At 45.2% G+C, this 15019-nt stretch overlaps 10 protein-coding genes across 10 annotated transcripts; 7 read left to right on the top strand and 3 right to left on the bottom strand.

The window, feature by feature from the left end:
- Positions 1 to 719: 719 nt before the first annotated feature.
- PUMCH_003905 (uncharacterized protein) lies at positions 720 to 1325 on the top strand (the record flags this gene model as incomplete). Its single annotated transcript, XM_063022858.1, has 1 exon — positions 720 to 1325. The coding sequence occupies one exon, from the start codon at positions 720 to 722 to the stop codon at positions 1323 to 1325; it is 606 nt and encodes a 201-aa protein (XP_062878928.1).
- A 128-nt stretch (positions 1326 to 1453) lies between these two features.
- Positions 1454 to 2332, top strand: PUMCH_003904 (uncharacterized protein; the record flags this gene model as incomplete). The annotated part of the gene is made up of 1 exon (XM_063022857.1): positions 1454 to 2332. The coding sequence occupies one exon, from the start codon at positions 1454 to 1456 to the stop codon at positions 2330 to 2332; it is 879 nt and encodes a 292-aa protein (XP_062878927.1).
- Positions 2333 to 2858: 526 nt separating this feature from the next.
- On the top strand, positions 2859 to 4307 carry PUMCH_003903 (uncharacterized protein; the record flags this gene model as incomplete). Its single annotated transcript, XM_063022856.1, has 1 exon — positions 2859 to 4307. The coding sequence occupies one exon, from the start codon at positions 2859 to 2861 to the stop codon at positions 4305 to 4307; it is 1449 nt and encodes a 482-aa protein (XP_062878926.1).
- A 269-nt stretch (positions 4308 to 4576) lies between these two features.
- PUMCH_003902 (uncharacterized protein) lies at positions 4577 to 5641 on the bottom strand (the record flags this gene model as incomplete). Its single annotated transcript, XM_063022855.1, has 1 exon — positions 4577 to 5641. The coding sequence occupies one exon, from the start codon at positions 5639 to 5641 to the stop codon at positions 4577 to 4579; it is 1065 nt and encodes a 354-aa protein (XP_062878925.1).
- A 292-nt stretch (positions 5642 to 5933) lies between these two features.
- On the top strand, positions 5934 to 7142 carry PUMCH_003901 (uncharacterized protein; the record flags this gene model as incomplete). The annotated part of the gene is made up of 1 exon (XM_063022854.1): positions 5934 to 7142. The coding sequence occupies one exon, from the start codon at positions 5934 to 5936 to the stop codon at positions 7140 to 7142; it is 1209 nt and encodes a 402-aa protein (XP_062878924.1).
- Positions 7143 to 7505: 363 nt separating this feature from the next.
- Positions 7506 to 8918, top strand: PUMCH_003900 (uncharacterized protein; the record flags this gene model as incomplete). The annotated part of the gene is made up of 1 exon (XM_063022853.1): positions 7506 to 8918. One exon carries the CDS (start codon positions 7506 to 7508, stop codon positions 8916 to 8918), a length of 1413 nt encoding a protein of 470 aa, XP_062878923.1.
- A 32-nt stretch (positions 8919 to 8950) lies between these two features.
- On the bottom strand, positions 8951 to 10105 carry PUMCH_003899 (uncharacterized protein; the record flags this gene model as incomplete). The annotated part of the gene is made up of 1 exon (XM_063022852.1): positions 8951 to 10105. One exon carries the CDS (start codon positions 10103 to 10105, stop codon positions 8951 to 8953), a length of 1155 nt encoding a protein of 384 aa, XP_062878922.1.
- Positions 10106 to 10396: 291 nt separating this feature from the next.
- Positions 10397 to 11407, top strand: PUMCH_003898 (uncharacterized protein; the record flags this gene model as incomplete). The annotated part of the gene is made up of 1 exon (XM_063022851.1): positions 10397 to 11407. The coding sequence occupies one exon, from the start codon at positions 10397 to 10399 to the stop codon at positions 11405 to 11407; it is 1011 nt and encodes a 336-aa protein (XP_062878921.1).
- A 493-nt stretch (positions 11408 to 11900) lies between these two features.
- On the top strand, positions 11901 to 12227 carry PUMCH_003897 (uncharacterized protein; the record flags this gene model as incomplete). Its single annotated transcript, XM_063022850.1, has 1 exon — positions 11901 to 12227. One exon carries the CDS (start codon positions 11901 to 11903, stop codon positions 12225 to 12227), a length of 327 nt encoding a protein of 108 aa, XP_062878920.1.
- Positions 12228 to 12281: 54 nt separating this feature from the next.
- PUMCH_003896 (uncharacterized protein) lies at positions 12282 to 13169 on the bottom strand (the record flags this gene model as incomplete). Its single annotated transcript, XM_063022849.1, has 1 exon — positions 12282 to 13169. One exon carries the CDS (start codon positions 13167 to 13169, stop codon positions 12282 to 12284), a length of 888 nt encoding a protein of 295 aa, XP_062878919.1.
- Between the last annotated feature and the right edge of the window lie 1850 nt (positions 13170 to 15019).

Below are 15019 nucleotides of genomic sequence, written 5' to 3'. Positions count from 1 at the left end.
CGAGTCGAGGATACGAAAGGGAATTTTCGAGAAAAAGAGATTTTTTTGGATTATTTTGATTGTGAGTGTTTGTTATTTGGGAATTGCTTGAGTTTTTTGTGGCTCAAGTCTGTGTTTTCGTAGCTCATTGTAAACGGTATGTCATTGATAAGACTATAGATCCTGCCGTAGAGCTAAACATTACTTGATAGTAGATAAATTTTTAATTTTGATACTGTTTTGAGACATTCTGAACAGAGTTTGAATGGAAATGCAGTTCCGTGGCTGGAATAGAGTTGTGTCTAGTTGTAGCAAAGTCAGACCTTCAGAGCAGTCAAGGAGAACCGCTCAATTCGGTAAGACTACAGAGCAAATTTCAATGTTTTGTCATTCATTGATTCGTCTATATTCTCGGGTCTTCGTGGAGAAGACAGACGGGAGTCTTGTAGTAATTTAAAGACTACCAAGTGACATAAGCAATGTTCCTCACGAATAGATAAAGACAGATTTGAAATGATTGACTTATTGAGAAAGATGAAAATTTCTTTAGTTGAGGTAGAAGTTTGATGGATTGGGTATAGGTGAATTTTAAATGAAATACAGATTACTAGGTAGAATGAGTGGCAGTGAAGACCAAACAATTGGCTCGTCACCACATACAAGAACTCAATTTCGCCTCGAATCTTATCTGTTTGAATGCCTTGAATATCTTAAAAGTGAGTGATGGCTTCATAGTGGATATGTACTGTTCCAGGTCATTCAGTAGCCCGAAATTTTCCAAGGCATACAACATCAGTTCAAGTTTAGTAAACCAAATTATTTTATCCTTCGTTCATAAACCACAAATACTGTTCAGCCACTTTCACTTGAAGCTTCGGGCTTATAATTGGGCGCTACCTTGTCCCGCCAGATCCCCATCTATTCTCCAACCATATACACTTAGAACAATCTCAACACAATATAAATTCCAAAATCAATTCTCAACCCAATTTCCAACTCCTATCTTCATGTTACTTCCACTCTCACTCCCACTCTCACTCTTAGCCCTGGCACCTACCTCATATCCAATCTACAATGGTGGCTACAACGCAGAACCAGAAATTTTCCAAACCAAAAATATTTTCACGAAAATACAGAAACTCCAACTTCACAAACCTTTCCAAAAAAAATCCCAATTTCATCCTTTTTCCACCCGCTTTTCCTCATCCTTCTACAGCCAGCCACCCTATTCACGAATACGCACCAGAATCACACTTGCGCTACTAATATTTCCACACTACAAACTGGAGTCCTGGAAAATACACCACAAAGAGAAAAAAAAGAAATTTTCCATTAAACATTTCTAAACTTCTGCTTGCGAAATTGACAACCATCTGCTTTTGTCGCTCGGTATTTCCCGTTTCGGCCGTGTAATTTGACTTTTCTTCAGTTTTGAATCAGTGCCAAAAAGAACCACAACCCAGAAAATTTTTCAATGTTGAACCCATCCACGCCGCGCCTGAGCCGCCGCCAAGGCCCCTCGACGCCGCCCACCTCCACGAAAAAACCGGGGCTGCAGAAATTGCCCGTGTTTCGCTTGCCGAAAGACGAAACACATAAACAGCTCGAAACGCCGGCTCTGCACGGCCTCCGTCGCGTGGTGGACCTTGCGCCGCCCACACAAGACGCGTTCCCGTTGCTGCCGCAGTTCACGCCGCACAAATCGCCCCATCACCGGAGAAGACGCGTCTTTCCTGGTGAGCTCTTCAACACCGATGCTGTCTCGGTTCTCTTGCCAAACCATGCGGTTTCTGGCAGCGGGCGTAAAACCTTTGGTGGTGGCCGTCTGTTGAAGGCTCCTTTTCAGCTTGCATGTGACGAATTGGCGCTGTTGAATGAGAACTTGGCGTTTGAGGAAGACGACGATGAATCCAATGTAGACACGGGCAGCGACACCGAGTTTTGCATGGACTCGTTCTATGGCGATAGCTTGATGGCCAGTCCGAGCCGGAAGCCGCGTGCTGCCCGTAGGGCGGTGGTATTGGAGCCGTCGCCTGAGGTGTACCCTTCCACTCCACAGAAACAGATGATAACCGAGGAGAAGGCGCGCGAATGGCACTTGCCTGAGAAGAAGAACGACTTTTTGACCGAGGAAGACTGGGCTGGCCCGAAGAATACCCTCAGAAATCCTTTTTTGTCCTCGTCCTCGTCCTCAAGCCCTTCCAGAAAGACCCGTGGTCAAAACATGGACCTGGTCAATTTCGATACACACATCGAACTCATCAACCATCGCACGGGCGAACGGCATGTGGAGGAGCTTTCTCCGGAGCAGAAACAACTCCGTCCTCGTAAAATCGACTTCAGCGCAATCTGAGCTCCATACATGCATTGAGAGCACTTCGAACGCTAAATGCATGCTACGAGGTAGCAATATGGACTCATTGTGATATTAGGTCTGATATTAGGTCTGATATTATCACGATTATCAATCTTATGTCTCCAAATGCGGTCTCCCTCCTCAATCACACATCTATGCGTGTCGCTCAGCTGCCCCTATTTATTCATCCCATACAAGTCGATCGCTGGACCATCGGCCTGTCATGACATATTCCTCTGTCTCATTTATAGACTTTCCTTCTCTCCACAAGGATACTGACAAGTGGATTCTACGATGAAGCAGAGCACCCACCAAACGCACACAAACTAATCAAAAAGAAATTCTCCGCACGGGAAAGAATTATTTATCCTCGATATAGTAATCAAAAACATACTTTTTCTAAAATCAGACATACCCCACATAATTTTTCAGTCCTACACACTAATATTCAGTCCTACCACTACTACTTTCACTTATAATCCCACACCAATCGCTACACACTCTCAATTTTCACAAATCGAGAATGTCTGTGCCCTCATACCTAGATCAAAATGCTCCCACCGAAATCTCGATTCCTCACGGCGCAGAATGGCGGTTTGAGGTCCCCTACAAAACCATAATGACTCTCACCGTCAAAGACGGCGTAGGCGAGATCTTCGGCACTGAACTTCCAAACGATGTTGCTCTTCGGCTCACCGGACGTAAAGGTGCCGTTTACGCGCCGCTTTCCTCGGGCTGTCGGCTCCAATTCGAAACACATCCCAATAGAGACAACATAAATACCTCCAACGAGGACGAGCTGGTACACCAATACGTGAGCACCGATACGGTCGTGCCTCAGCTTGCCAACCTAAGTTTTGCGCTCGAGGTGGTGCGTCTGCAGGCGGCGGCAGACCGTCTGAGACAGAAAACAGGACCAAAGGTGTTGATTGTGGGAAACAGCTTGGCGGGAAAGACGGCTGCGGCCAAGACTTTGGTCTCATATGCGGCCAAGATGGAGCGTGTGCCTGTGCTTGTCAATTTGGACCCTAAAGAGGGCGTATTTTCGCTTCCCGGGCTGCTCACAGCTACGGCCGTCCGTGATTTTTTAGATGTAGAAAGTGTCAATGGCTGGGGTGGCTCGCCCACCACCGGTGCCACGCCGCATATCCCCAAACAGCCGCTTGTGAGAAGTTACGGGTTCGTGGGTGTCTCCGAAAACGTCGAGCTATACAAGTATCAATTAGAACAGCTAGGTAGAGCTACTCTTGCAAGACTCAAGGATGATGACGATGCGCGTGTGGGTGGCCTTGTGGTCGACACCCCTCCGTTGACAATGAAGGATATCGATGTCATCGAAACCATTGTTCTGAGCTTCTCCATCGACCTTATAGTGGTGGCCGGAAACGACCGGTTGGTCGTGGATCTAGGCCGGAAATTCGAGCTGCAAATCTCTCAAAACGCCCTTGCAGTTGTCAAGATCAGCCGCTGCAATGCCGTGACCGAGATCGAAGAGTCGTTTGTGCGTAAATGTCAGGAGGACACCATCCGTGAGTACTTTAACGGTAATTTCCGCACGCGTCTATCTCCGCTCAAGTTCGATGTCGACATGAAAACATACGTCATCTACAAGGTGGCTCGCCTCCTGGACTACACCTCACAGATGGCATTTCTTCCGTCGGGAGACTCGTATACTGCTGATGTTGAAGGTGAGGAAGCACCCCAGAAGGAGGAGTCTCTCGAAAAGTATTTCGTCAAGCTCGACGATCCCAACAGCTCCAACTTGGAAAATTCCATCATTGTCATCACGCTGGTGCCAGTCCCTGCGAACGGTGTTGTACTGCCCCTGGAACTTCTAGACTCCAGTGTCTTAGGGTATGCACATGTCCTGAAAGTAGACGATGCGAAGCAGAAGATGTCGATGTTATTTCCTTCATCAAACAACATTCCGCGCCATGTTCTTATTGCCACCGATATCGGATACATGGAGTAAAGACTTAGCATGAGATCTCGTATGACCTCAATCACACAAACAGAGAACTGGCTCTATACTTACAGAATCATTATTTGCATGACTACAATATCGTATTTGTAGATTTATATTGTTGTCAGTTCAGTAGAGTAGGATTTACATACCAGAGTCTGACACTTGAATGAGATAAGTATTTAGTGAGCCACCATTGAACAAAAAACTACGATAGTAGGAATATAATGATGATTTCCAAATATAAAATCAAATCAATGCATTCATTAAGTAGACCATTAATCGAAGGGAACTCCCAGTGTGCTTTGTGAAGCGGCAATAGCACTAGGAATACTAATGCCACAACAATCGCCCCATGTGTTTCTGTGTTCTGTAGTGCTGCAACATGCGTCCGTAGTCTGTTCATGTTGGTCATGGTTAGATGTACCTTCTGGAGCAGGGATGAGCTGTCCAAACAAGAAGTGCTGGACAATGGGCAACTTTCCCAAAACCTCAGCCTTGTACATCTTAACCATCCCATCACAGATCTTCTGCCACGACTTCGCGGCCAGAATATCGTCTAGCATGGGCAGGTACCAACGAAGACTAACCTCCTCAGCGCTGCGGCCAGGAACAGTCTTGATGGAGTTGATGAAGTGCACACACTCCAAGTACATGTATTTTTTCCAGTAACATTCGACTAGCTCGCGATTATGCACCAGAGTCGGCTTCATATGTGGATGTGTAGCTAGTTGAGCCGCGCCGAACAAAAAGGGCAAGAAGTGATAGTCATCAAGTCCCCAAACTCCATGGGACCCCGCTGGCTCGAGCCAATACGTTTTCTGTAGCCTACGCATAGTTGCAATATACCGTGTGAATACTCGAAGCACTATCGCCGGGTAGTCTTCTGCAGAGAGAACTCCTAGAGGGCCATTCAAACAGTACAAGAAGGCAATGAAATTGAGTTCATGTCCGGACCCATAGTCGATACGCGTACGGTTCCCCCATGACTCTGTAAAGTATCCACCCAATTCTTCGATATTTTCAGCCGATGTGTCTACGATTTCAGCTATCCATTGACCGCAATTGGCCGCTATTTCATCGTAAAAGTCTCGGAATTCGGGTTTTCCGAACCGCGACAATGCAGCGTCCTTAACTATGGGGTTTTTCTCGATGGTCTGGTCCACTTTCGCTAGCAATTCTTCGATCTGTTGCACCTTTGGCAGAACAACGACGTTTGCATCGTTTGCCAAGCCAATCACGGAATTTTGAAGCAGCAGAATGTACTGCACTATGCTATTATAGCTCGCAGAACTTGTCCATTTCTCGAGATCATCCTTCAGGACGATGTTTTTCGAGAGCATTGTGTTTAGTAAGAAGGTGTACTTTTTGCGACCAATACTAGACTAACGAAAATTTCAGAAACTGTTTTATGATCAGCGGATAATACTGTTTCTTTTTGATTCTGTTAAATTCTGTGAATATGGGTTTTGTATGAAAGAGCCCTGGTTCTTTATAACCCCATACTAAATTGCAGCGGTTATCACTCACTAAGCTTCGGTGTACGGGTTTTTTCAGACTGAACTACTTTCTCCTTCATTCAAAGCCGATTAGCACCACCAGCAACCAAAAAATTCACATCCAAACCAAATCACAATGAACCGTGCAGCGCTACTTTCCTTTGGTCCCTCGAAAAGACCGTTTCTCGATCGCGTGGCGGCGTCTCCCACCCTAAATAGTCTTTGGCAAAACCAAAGCTGCGAGAATCACCAGATAAACTGCGCAGAAACCCTTCCTTTACCAATCCGGACAAAGAAACAAATTCGGGCCGATGTGGCTGAGGCAAACAAGGGCTCATTTTCAGCATCTATCACTGCAAAGCTGGCCATTGCCTACGGAAAGGAACTAGCTGGATTTTACAAGCATGGCGTAATGACAGTGTGGCGGAACCAGATGCGAGTGCGTCAGCTCAGAAGAAAAGACTATAAATTGGGAGGCTATTTGGATAGAAAGGGCGTGGAGACGGAAATAGCGGTCCCTTCCTTTCCAGAACTAACCAAAGCTATGGCACAACTGGTGTACATACGGGCGATGGAGAACAAAGCATACGCAGACTCAAAGGCTGGCGAATTGGTGCGTAGAGATCTGGCACTGACGGCCCCTCTGCTGGTTCTCTATACCATGACTCGGGCAGAGTACCAGCTTCTTCGAAGAACACCAGCGGACTTTGTGCGGCTTCCGCTTTTTGCAGTGATTGCCACCATTTTCATGGAGCTGACACCAATCTTCTGCTATGCGTTTCCTGAAGTGACCCCGCTGACATGCATTCTTCCGTCTCTTTTGCCTAAGATCTGGAGACCGCAAGCACGCCAGTCATTGAAGAAAGCCGTCACTGAGTCCATCAAAAGGGATTCTGTGGATGACTTCGCCATGCGTACCGCATACAATCTTCCCTCCAAAGTGCTCCAAGCATTGGCGCTGTGTCTCCGGTTGAAAACAAAGTACATTCCCTCCGCGTTGTTCCCAGACTCGGTGTTGCGTAATCGACTTCAGGCACACTTCTTGTACTTGTTGGTTGACAATTACTATTTGAGCGGGCTCAACGGCAATGGCAACATCTGGGACTTGACACCTCAAGAGCTTCTTCTAGCCTGTTTGGAGAGAAACTTGGTCGAAGACACCAAAGAAGCGGCTAGGATATTCGGCAATGGAACCCCAGAGGAGTTGAGCAAATTCATGGATGTTATGCGGCTCGATCTTTTGTTGTTCATCGCCAATTTTGAGCTGTGCAATGTCGGATACTTGGCAGTGAAGAGTATGCTTCCCGAGACGGAGACCGAGGCAGTGCTCGAATGGAGACGCTAGTTTTTTGAGGCGGTGCCTTTAATTTTGCTAGACTGTTCTTGACCAGGACCAAGTGGATACTACACTTACTGTAAATAACTAAGGAAGGACAATAACAGGAATTCATATGATATAAATCCAGTGAGAAATATATTTATTGTGTTCCTCCGAACTAAAAAAAATTATCTTGTTTATCTTCATTATTTCCCCACAACTTTTCAGTCTCACCTACTTGACTACAACGGCATACAACTCCATATCATATCCCTCCAACACATTTAATTCAAACCATTTTCAATTCTCTGCTGTATCCTGGCCTGTAGCTATACACTGATACTTTCACTTTTACAAACTTCCAACATTTAGGCCCTCAAACATCCCCCGATGACCAAAAACGATACCACGCCCAAATTCGCCGTGTCGGATATCGTTCTCGGGTGCAAAGTCTGGGTCAACAAAGAAGGTGGCACGCGGCGTGCTGAGATCCTCCAGCAGCATGTCAAAAAGGGAAACCAGCGGTTCTACGTCCACTATCAGGATTACAACAAAAGATTGGATGAATGGATTGGCGCAGACCGCATCGATTACTCAAAAGAACTAGAGTATGCTAAGGAGAAGGTGGAGGAGAAGAACTCCACGAAAAGCAGCCTGAAAAATCTGAAAAATTCAAAGAGTGCAAGTGCCGCAGGTACTCCCCAGCCAACCACAGCAGAAACGTTGGAGGATGGAGAAGTTGACTTGGATAACTTGAATGTTCAAGGTCTTAAGAGACCGGGTGAGGAGTTGACACGTGAAGACGAGCTCAAAAAGCTCCGAACGGGTGGCTCTATGACCCAAAACTACAGCGAGGTCTCAAGGGTGAGAAACTTAGATACAGTTATTCTAGGCGAGCACATCATCGAACCATGGTATTTCTCCCCGTATCCAATTGAGCTTACGGAGGAGGACACTATATATATCTGCGACTTTACGCTCTCGTACTTCGGATCAAGAAAACAGTTCGAAAGACACCGTGCCAAGTGTCTGATGAAGCATCCGCCCGGAAATGAGATCTATCGAGACGACGTGGTCAGTTTCTGGGAGATTGATGGCCGTAGACAGCGCACGTGGTGCAGAAACCTATGTCTTTTGTCGAAGTTGTTCCTAGATCACAAGACCTTGTACTATGATGTTGACCCGTTTTTGTTCTACGTCATGACAAAGCGACTGGCGCAGGGCCATCATGTTGTGGGCTATTTCTCCAAAGAGAAAGAGAGTGCAGATGGCTACAATGTTGCATGTATCTTGACTCTACCCTGCTACCAAAAGAAGGGATATGGTAAGATGCTAATCCAATTTCTGTACATGCTCTCCAAGGTGGAGAACAAAAACGGTCTGCCCGAAAAACCATTATCCGACTTAGGTCTCTTGTCATACCGTGCATACTGGACTGATGTTCTTGTGAAACTTCTTGTGGAAGCTGCAAACCCTCATCTCTGGAAACAAAACAATCCGGCCGCATCGGATCCCTCTTCGGATCTGCCACCACCAAAGGCAGGTCTGCTGGAAATGACCATCGAAGATATCGCCAACACCCTCAACATGACCACCACCGATGTATTACACACCCTTTCAACCCTCCAAATCACCAAATATTATAGAGGGCTGCACGTTGTGGTTATCACCGACCATATAATGGCATTGTATGAGAAACTCATCAAAAAGATCAAGGATAAGAAGAAGCATGAGCTCGATCCAGAGAAACTACAATGGACGCCGCCCTCTTTTACTGCAAACCAGTTGCGTTTCGGATGGTGAGATTCGACCTAAATGTATTATATATTTCTCAATTAATGATGTTCTTGGGACCAAATTTTGATGCTTTTATCGTTCTCGCACGTAATTAAACGCATGCCCAGCATGTCAAACGTCGAGGCGTAGATGGTTGATGATGGGGTGCCCTCCGTAGGCTTTGTTTTTGTTTGTTGCATCACTTCCCCAGATTCATAGTCGTAAAAGTTCATGCGACCATCGCCGTAGCCAGCAAAAAGGTCATTGGTGTCTGGGTTGATCGCGAGAGTGTTGATTATATTAGTGTCATGCTGAGCGCTCTCTGGAGTCACAAGTCTATTGAGGAGTTGACCTCCAGGCAACACCCACTGATTTATTGTTCCCGTGGCGTCTGCAGATACCATGGTCAGTTCGTGTGGGTGCTTCACTAGCAGACGAATACCCTTCGAATGTTGAGCTAGGGTGAGCGCACATTTCTGATTACGAAGATCCCAAAGACGAATCGTTCCATCCATTCCAGCCAGGACCACCTGGGGATCGCCCGTTTGCGCAAACAATGCTGTGACATCGCCTGAATGCCCTGTCAATGCCATTGCTTGAACTCGAGACCTCACGTCCCAGACTCGAACAGCCGAATCTCGACCCGAACTGAACAACACGTCGAGCTCTGGATGGAGGGCTAAAGCATACACACCTCCAACATGACCATGATAACTTCGGATTTGACATCCAGACGTTGAGTTTGTCTTTTCCAAATCCCAACATCTCAAGGTCTTATCTTCAGACCCTGAAAATAAATAGGGGTATTTTTTCGATACTACAAGCGAGCGCACTGCCATGATATGGCCCGAAATGGTTGCTCGAACGTCCCCTGATGCTAGATCCCAAACCTTGATCTGGGCGTCTGTCAGACCCAGAACGAACCACAGATTGGTCCCTGGATCCACAGCAACGCTCCTAACCCATCCTTGGTGTGCACCGGCAAGGATGCGGAGTGGTTTCCAATTGCTAGGCTGTCTTCTGGGGCTAGAGATCTCATCATTTGTGAGGAGGTCCGGTTCTGCACCAATAACAGCTGTAGAGTCGGAGAAACTCGCCAGTGGGTCAACTTGATTCTGACCGTCGTAAATCTCGAGCTTTTTGCTCAAGTACATGCGTTCCGAGAATTCATCTGTGGGTAGTAGTGTCTCATCAGGGTATAGTAGAGAAGCCATGATAAGCGATAGTCAATGTAGCTACCAAAAGACAAGTTGAAATAGAATATATTCTCCGCTCTCAATGATATTATACCCGGATAGGAAGACTTATGGGTTTGATTTGTAGTTGTAGCAGATTCAAGGATTATTGACTGGCCTGTATATATGTAAGAGATGGTAATTCCCCATACTGTTCCATATCTGGTAATCATCTCGAATTTCCACATAGTAGCGACATTAAACGTGGAACTGAGAAGTCTGCAAACACATATTATCACGATTGCCTACCTTTTAAACTTGTAGACTTCGATGAAGCTAGCTCTAACCCGAAAATTGTATAGTGTTATTACCTCCACCACCCTACCCAGTGCACGTCTCCAATTTGTTCCTGGCAACGACGTAGACATTCTTTGTCATGAAGAGGACTGCTGTGATGTAGGCTTGTCAAAAAAAACGTATTTAGCTGTATTCAAAGAGGGCCATGACCACATTGAAGACCTTGTACAAAATTATAGCCAATTGTGCACCACTGACGAGCTCTGGAATGCCTATTATGTCACCATTGCTCTACTTACCACCACAAATGAACATATGATGGCTTGGCAGATTCATAGGGAGGTGGTGTGGGCTCTTTATCGAAGTGAAGGACCGTCCTTTCTCCATAACGAAGCCACGTATTTCATGGCCCTTGCGACCTCTCGATTCCAGCGCATCAACAAATGCCTGGTTCTCTTTCTATGGCTCCGCAAACTTTTGGTATTGGGTGCATTTGGTGAGGTGAATGAACGCACATTGAACAGAGTAATGGAGCAGGTTCTCCGATCCATGGAGGCGCATTTCTGCAATTATGCGGCGGGGTTCATGGGCGTATGGCTCATTGAAGTTGCTCGAGAGAATTCAATCTCCCTAGGTGCCATGCTCAATATGATTAAGGATTGTTGTATGAGAAACGTCGCCGATATCTCACTATGGACGCTTATGGGAACAGTGCTTCTAGGCAAAACCAACGTTTACATGAAGAGAGATTGGGATAGGATCATATCCGAATTATCTGAGAGCGACTCTATTGATCAAATTCCCTCAGTGGTGGCGTCTTGTGGTGGTGACTTCAAGAGTAGTCAATTGTCTGACATCGCCAATGAGCTACTAACGTGGCTTCTCACCATTGAATCTCCACATAAAACTCCTTACCTACAACTTCTTCGAAACGGAGTCCCCGACTCATTTCCTGCCCAGGTTCAGATGAAATTGTCCAGTTCTGTCAGTGAACCATTCAAACGGACACTTGCTACGTTGCAAAAAACATACAAATTTTCATGAATACCCAAATAAGTTTCACATAGTAATCTAATCAATCTGCACCGATAATTCCCGTTTCTATACTTGCATTTATTTACACGCATCATCTCATCTATGTCCCCGGATTTCGTTATCTACGATTGTACATCTTCAAACGAAACCTCTGTAAACTTCGGCTGTTTCACAACTTGAGTGAAATCCATTTCTCTCTATGGTATGTCCTTTTGTGTCTCGTAGTTCTTTTGTGCGGTGCTTTCCACTCTCACGATTCTCTCGTGTTCTTGCTTACTAACATCAGCTTAAAATCCGTCAGCTCCAGAAACAGAAACAAGAAAACGCATCCGCCCAGCCTCAGCCAGGCCATGGCCAGGCCTCTGCTGCATATATTCGTTTGCAGAAAGATGTGACTGAGCTTGAGCTTCCACTGACGGTGCGGATTACATTTCCGGACCCAAGCAACTTGTTTAATTTCGATATTGAGATCCGTCCAACCACCGGACATTATAATGGCGGAATGTTCCGATTTGTGGTAGAGATTTCACAGAATTTTCCAATTGACCCACCTAAGATTCGATGCTTACAGAAAATCTACCATCCCAACATAGACTTGGAGGGAAACGTGTGTCTCAATATTTTGCGTGAGGATTGGCTGCCGGTGCTATCACTCAATTCTGTATTGATCGGGTTGAACTTTCTATTTTTGGAGCCAAATCCCAACGATCCTTTGAACAAGGATGCTGCCAATATGTTGGTGAAGAACCCACAGATGTTTACGAAGAATGTCCGTCTGTCAATGCGCGGTTCCTACGTAGATGGTGAGACTTATGATCGGGTAGTATGAGATGAAGTGATACATAGATTTTGAAAACATTAAATAGCATGAATTGATGAGTAACTAGAAACTGCCGCCTCCAAATCCTCCTGGCCCGCCAAATCCTCCTGGTCCTCCCATTCCTCCCGGTGGTCCAAAGCCACCTGGGCCAGGACCGTGTCTCATATTTCCTGGAAGTCCCATTCCCGTGTCTTCCATGTTCCCTTCTCCGAAAGGCTCATCGTACCGGGCCCCTGGAGGAACCCCTGGACGAGAGCGCAGATCTTCATTTCCGAAGAATGGATGACTTGGATCTACATACATTCCTCCATGTGGATTGCTCCCCATAGGATCAAGATATGGTTTTGTCGAAGGATATCTTCCTGTTCCAGCAGGATGAAGATCCCTATCTCCAACGACAGGAAATCCAGATGTTCCGAAAAGCCTGGACTTACCGCGAGTCTCATATTCATCTTCGAAATCTGGCATGTCTGGAGGTCTTCGGAAACCAGCTCGTGGTGGAGATCCACGCACACAATGATCAGGAGCTTTTCCTATACTCAGTCTATCCCGCTGACTAGGAGTTATATTGCTTTCATTCAAGCCCAATCTTGGTTTTCCAGAGCTACTCATTCTTCTCTCAGCCGTCTCAAAATAGTCCCTGAAGCCTGGGGCTGCTGCAAGTTCCTCGTCTATTAATTTAGTGAAGCTACTCAATATACTGCTGGGTATGCATTCGATAGGCAACTTGAAAGGAAATTGGGTCATTTCAATGACAATTGAGTGCAGATCGGGATCCTTCCCGAATTTTACACACACTGTGGAGTCGGAATTGCGTGATAGCACTACTGGCTTCCCATTAACAGAGTAAACAGTCTGAGAATCCGAGAAGGACACTAGTTGAGGCACGCTCTTGTCTGCCAAATACTGGCGAAGAAGATCTACTGCAGCTGAGTAATAGCTCTCGAACATTGTCTTTTCTGCAGCAACTTCGGAAGAGTAGTTGGTTTGAAATGTTGGGGTATGTGTGTGACCTTCAGCAAGGTAAGTCAAGACTCGTAAATTCAAGCATAACAATTGAATTTTCGAGGAAAATATTTTGAGGAATTAGATGAAAATAAATTTCACTGATTTCATCTTCCTGATTATTTGATTGCAAGAACTATAAGATACGATATGTGCCTTCTGCCTCATTGAACACATGCTCTTCATAAACAAGATTTCACTTGGAAAACCCAATTATTCGTTTATCTTGAGAAAAAGGATTGTTATTTTATTAGACGGATGCATCTTTGCCGATCGTCCAGGCGTTTGAAAGAAGAATTTAGAAGGGTGGCTCGTCAAGCGTGTTCCAGTGTTCGGCTTGAATTTGGAAACAGAACACAGTTTGTCAATTTCTAACGCTTTTTTAATGTCTAAAATGAAATACGTGTTTCGCTCCTCATGAGTGTGAATGGTAAATGCTGCTTTGAATTTCTGTTTCGCAACATTTCTAAGAGATTGCGTACATCATACAGAACTAACAAGTGCTTGTAAAAATTCGAAAAGCACCATATGACCTTGATTTTTTAAGAACGAGGGAGGTGAAACTTGTCGTCAACATCAGAAGGAAGAATATTGCTCTAACTTTTACTTCAGAAAGGTCGTCTTTCACTATTAGCCATCCAACACCAGTTCCACACAGTAAATGGGCCAATCGAATAGAAATTAGATAATAAAACCATTTGTGAGTAATTTGAATAATTGCAAAAAATTTTTGAGAGATGGATTATTGTTTCGGGAGACATCAATTGATACATTCCTCCAAAAATTGCTAAGCTCCCCGCAACGTAATGAACGCCCTCAAATATGGATTGATTGTGTTGAGGTGTGGATCACCAGCACTTTACCAAGCAATGGAACGATAGAAATTGTATCATTATCAGCCCTTATGGTGCACGAGTGTACTCAAAAGGGCCAATGCGGCGTCAGAGGCGCCCTCCGAACCCAACCGCTCTTTGAGCGTAGCCGGCGAAGTATTTTTTATAATACGGATCTCTGGTGCCCAGGCTAGGAAAGAAAATGCCGGAATTCAAAAGATAACGGTTGTTTATCAATTACTGATATGAGTGAAATAAAAAATTAAAAGTGTTTTGCTGAAAGACTTCTCTTAACCTCCGGAACCACCATTGTCGCTGCCTGGTACAGCCTATCAGAGGTATATACATTGAAACAGCAAAAATAATTTGATCTGAAGCGATTCATTGCTTTTAGTACCAACTTGAGAAGGCAGGGTCAGAGAAAGGCTGTTTCAACCTCCAGACCTCCTGTGTGTAGACCTTCAAACCAAGCCACATCGAAATCCCAGAAAACCAAGACGCGAAGTGCTATGACCGTTTTGAAAAATGTACAAGTTAGCCTCTTCAAGCCTGTGAATACTTCTTAGCCTCCTTTTAAAGTCTGAATATCTCGTCTTCCAGTGCCATTTGTAAAAATTAGTAAATGAGGAATAGGGCCAGTGCATGGAATTCAACCCAACACATAACGGCACTGTTAGCAAATAATAATTCCGAGACTCAATGTCATCGAATTGTCAAATAAATTTTACTCTTTAAGGCATCTTCCAACCTGTGCACCCCTAAGAGCCGTCTCTTAACAAAACTTAATATGAAATCCTTAAACATTGAATTTATATAGCGCAACTGGACTTGCCAGAGTTTTATGATGTAACTAAATAGAAAGTTACTTTCCGTCTCTCGAATGAACTGCGAATAGTACCTCTGCGCCCAAGAAGGCCGATACGACCATTTGAGGCCCTTCTGAACCCTAGGGCTCTTTTAAAC

Source organism: Australozyma saopauloensis, chromosome 5 (genome assembly GCF_035610405.1).
Source record: "Australozyma saopauloensis chromosome 5, complete sequence".
NCBI lineage: Eukaryota > Fungi > Ascomycota > Pichiomycetes > Serinales > Metschnikowiaceae > Australozyma > Australozyma saopauloensis.
The sequence above is the reverse complement of the archived record's forward strand: the minus strand, read 5'-3'. Positions and strand labels throughout refer to the sequence as shown.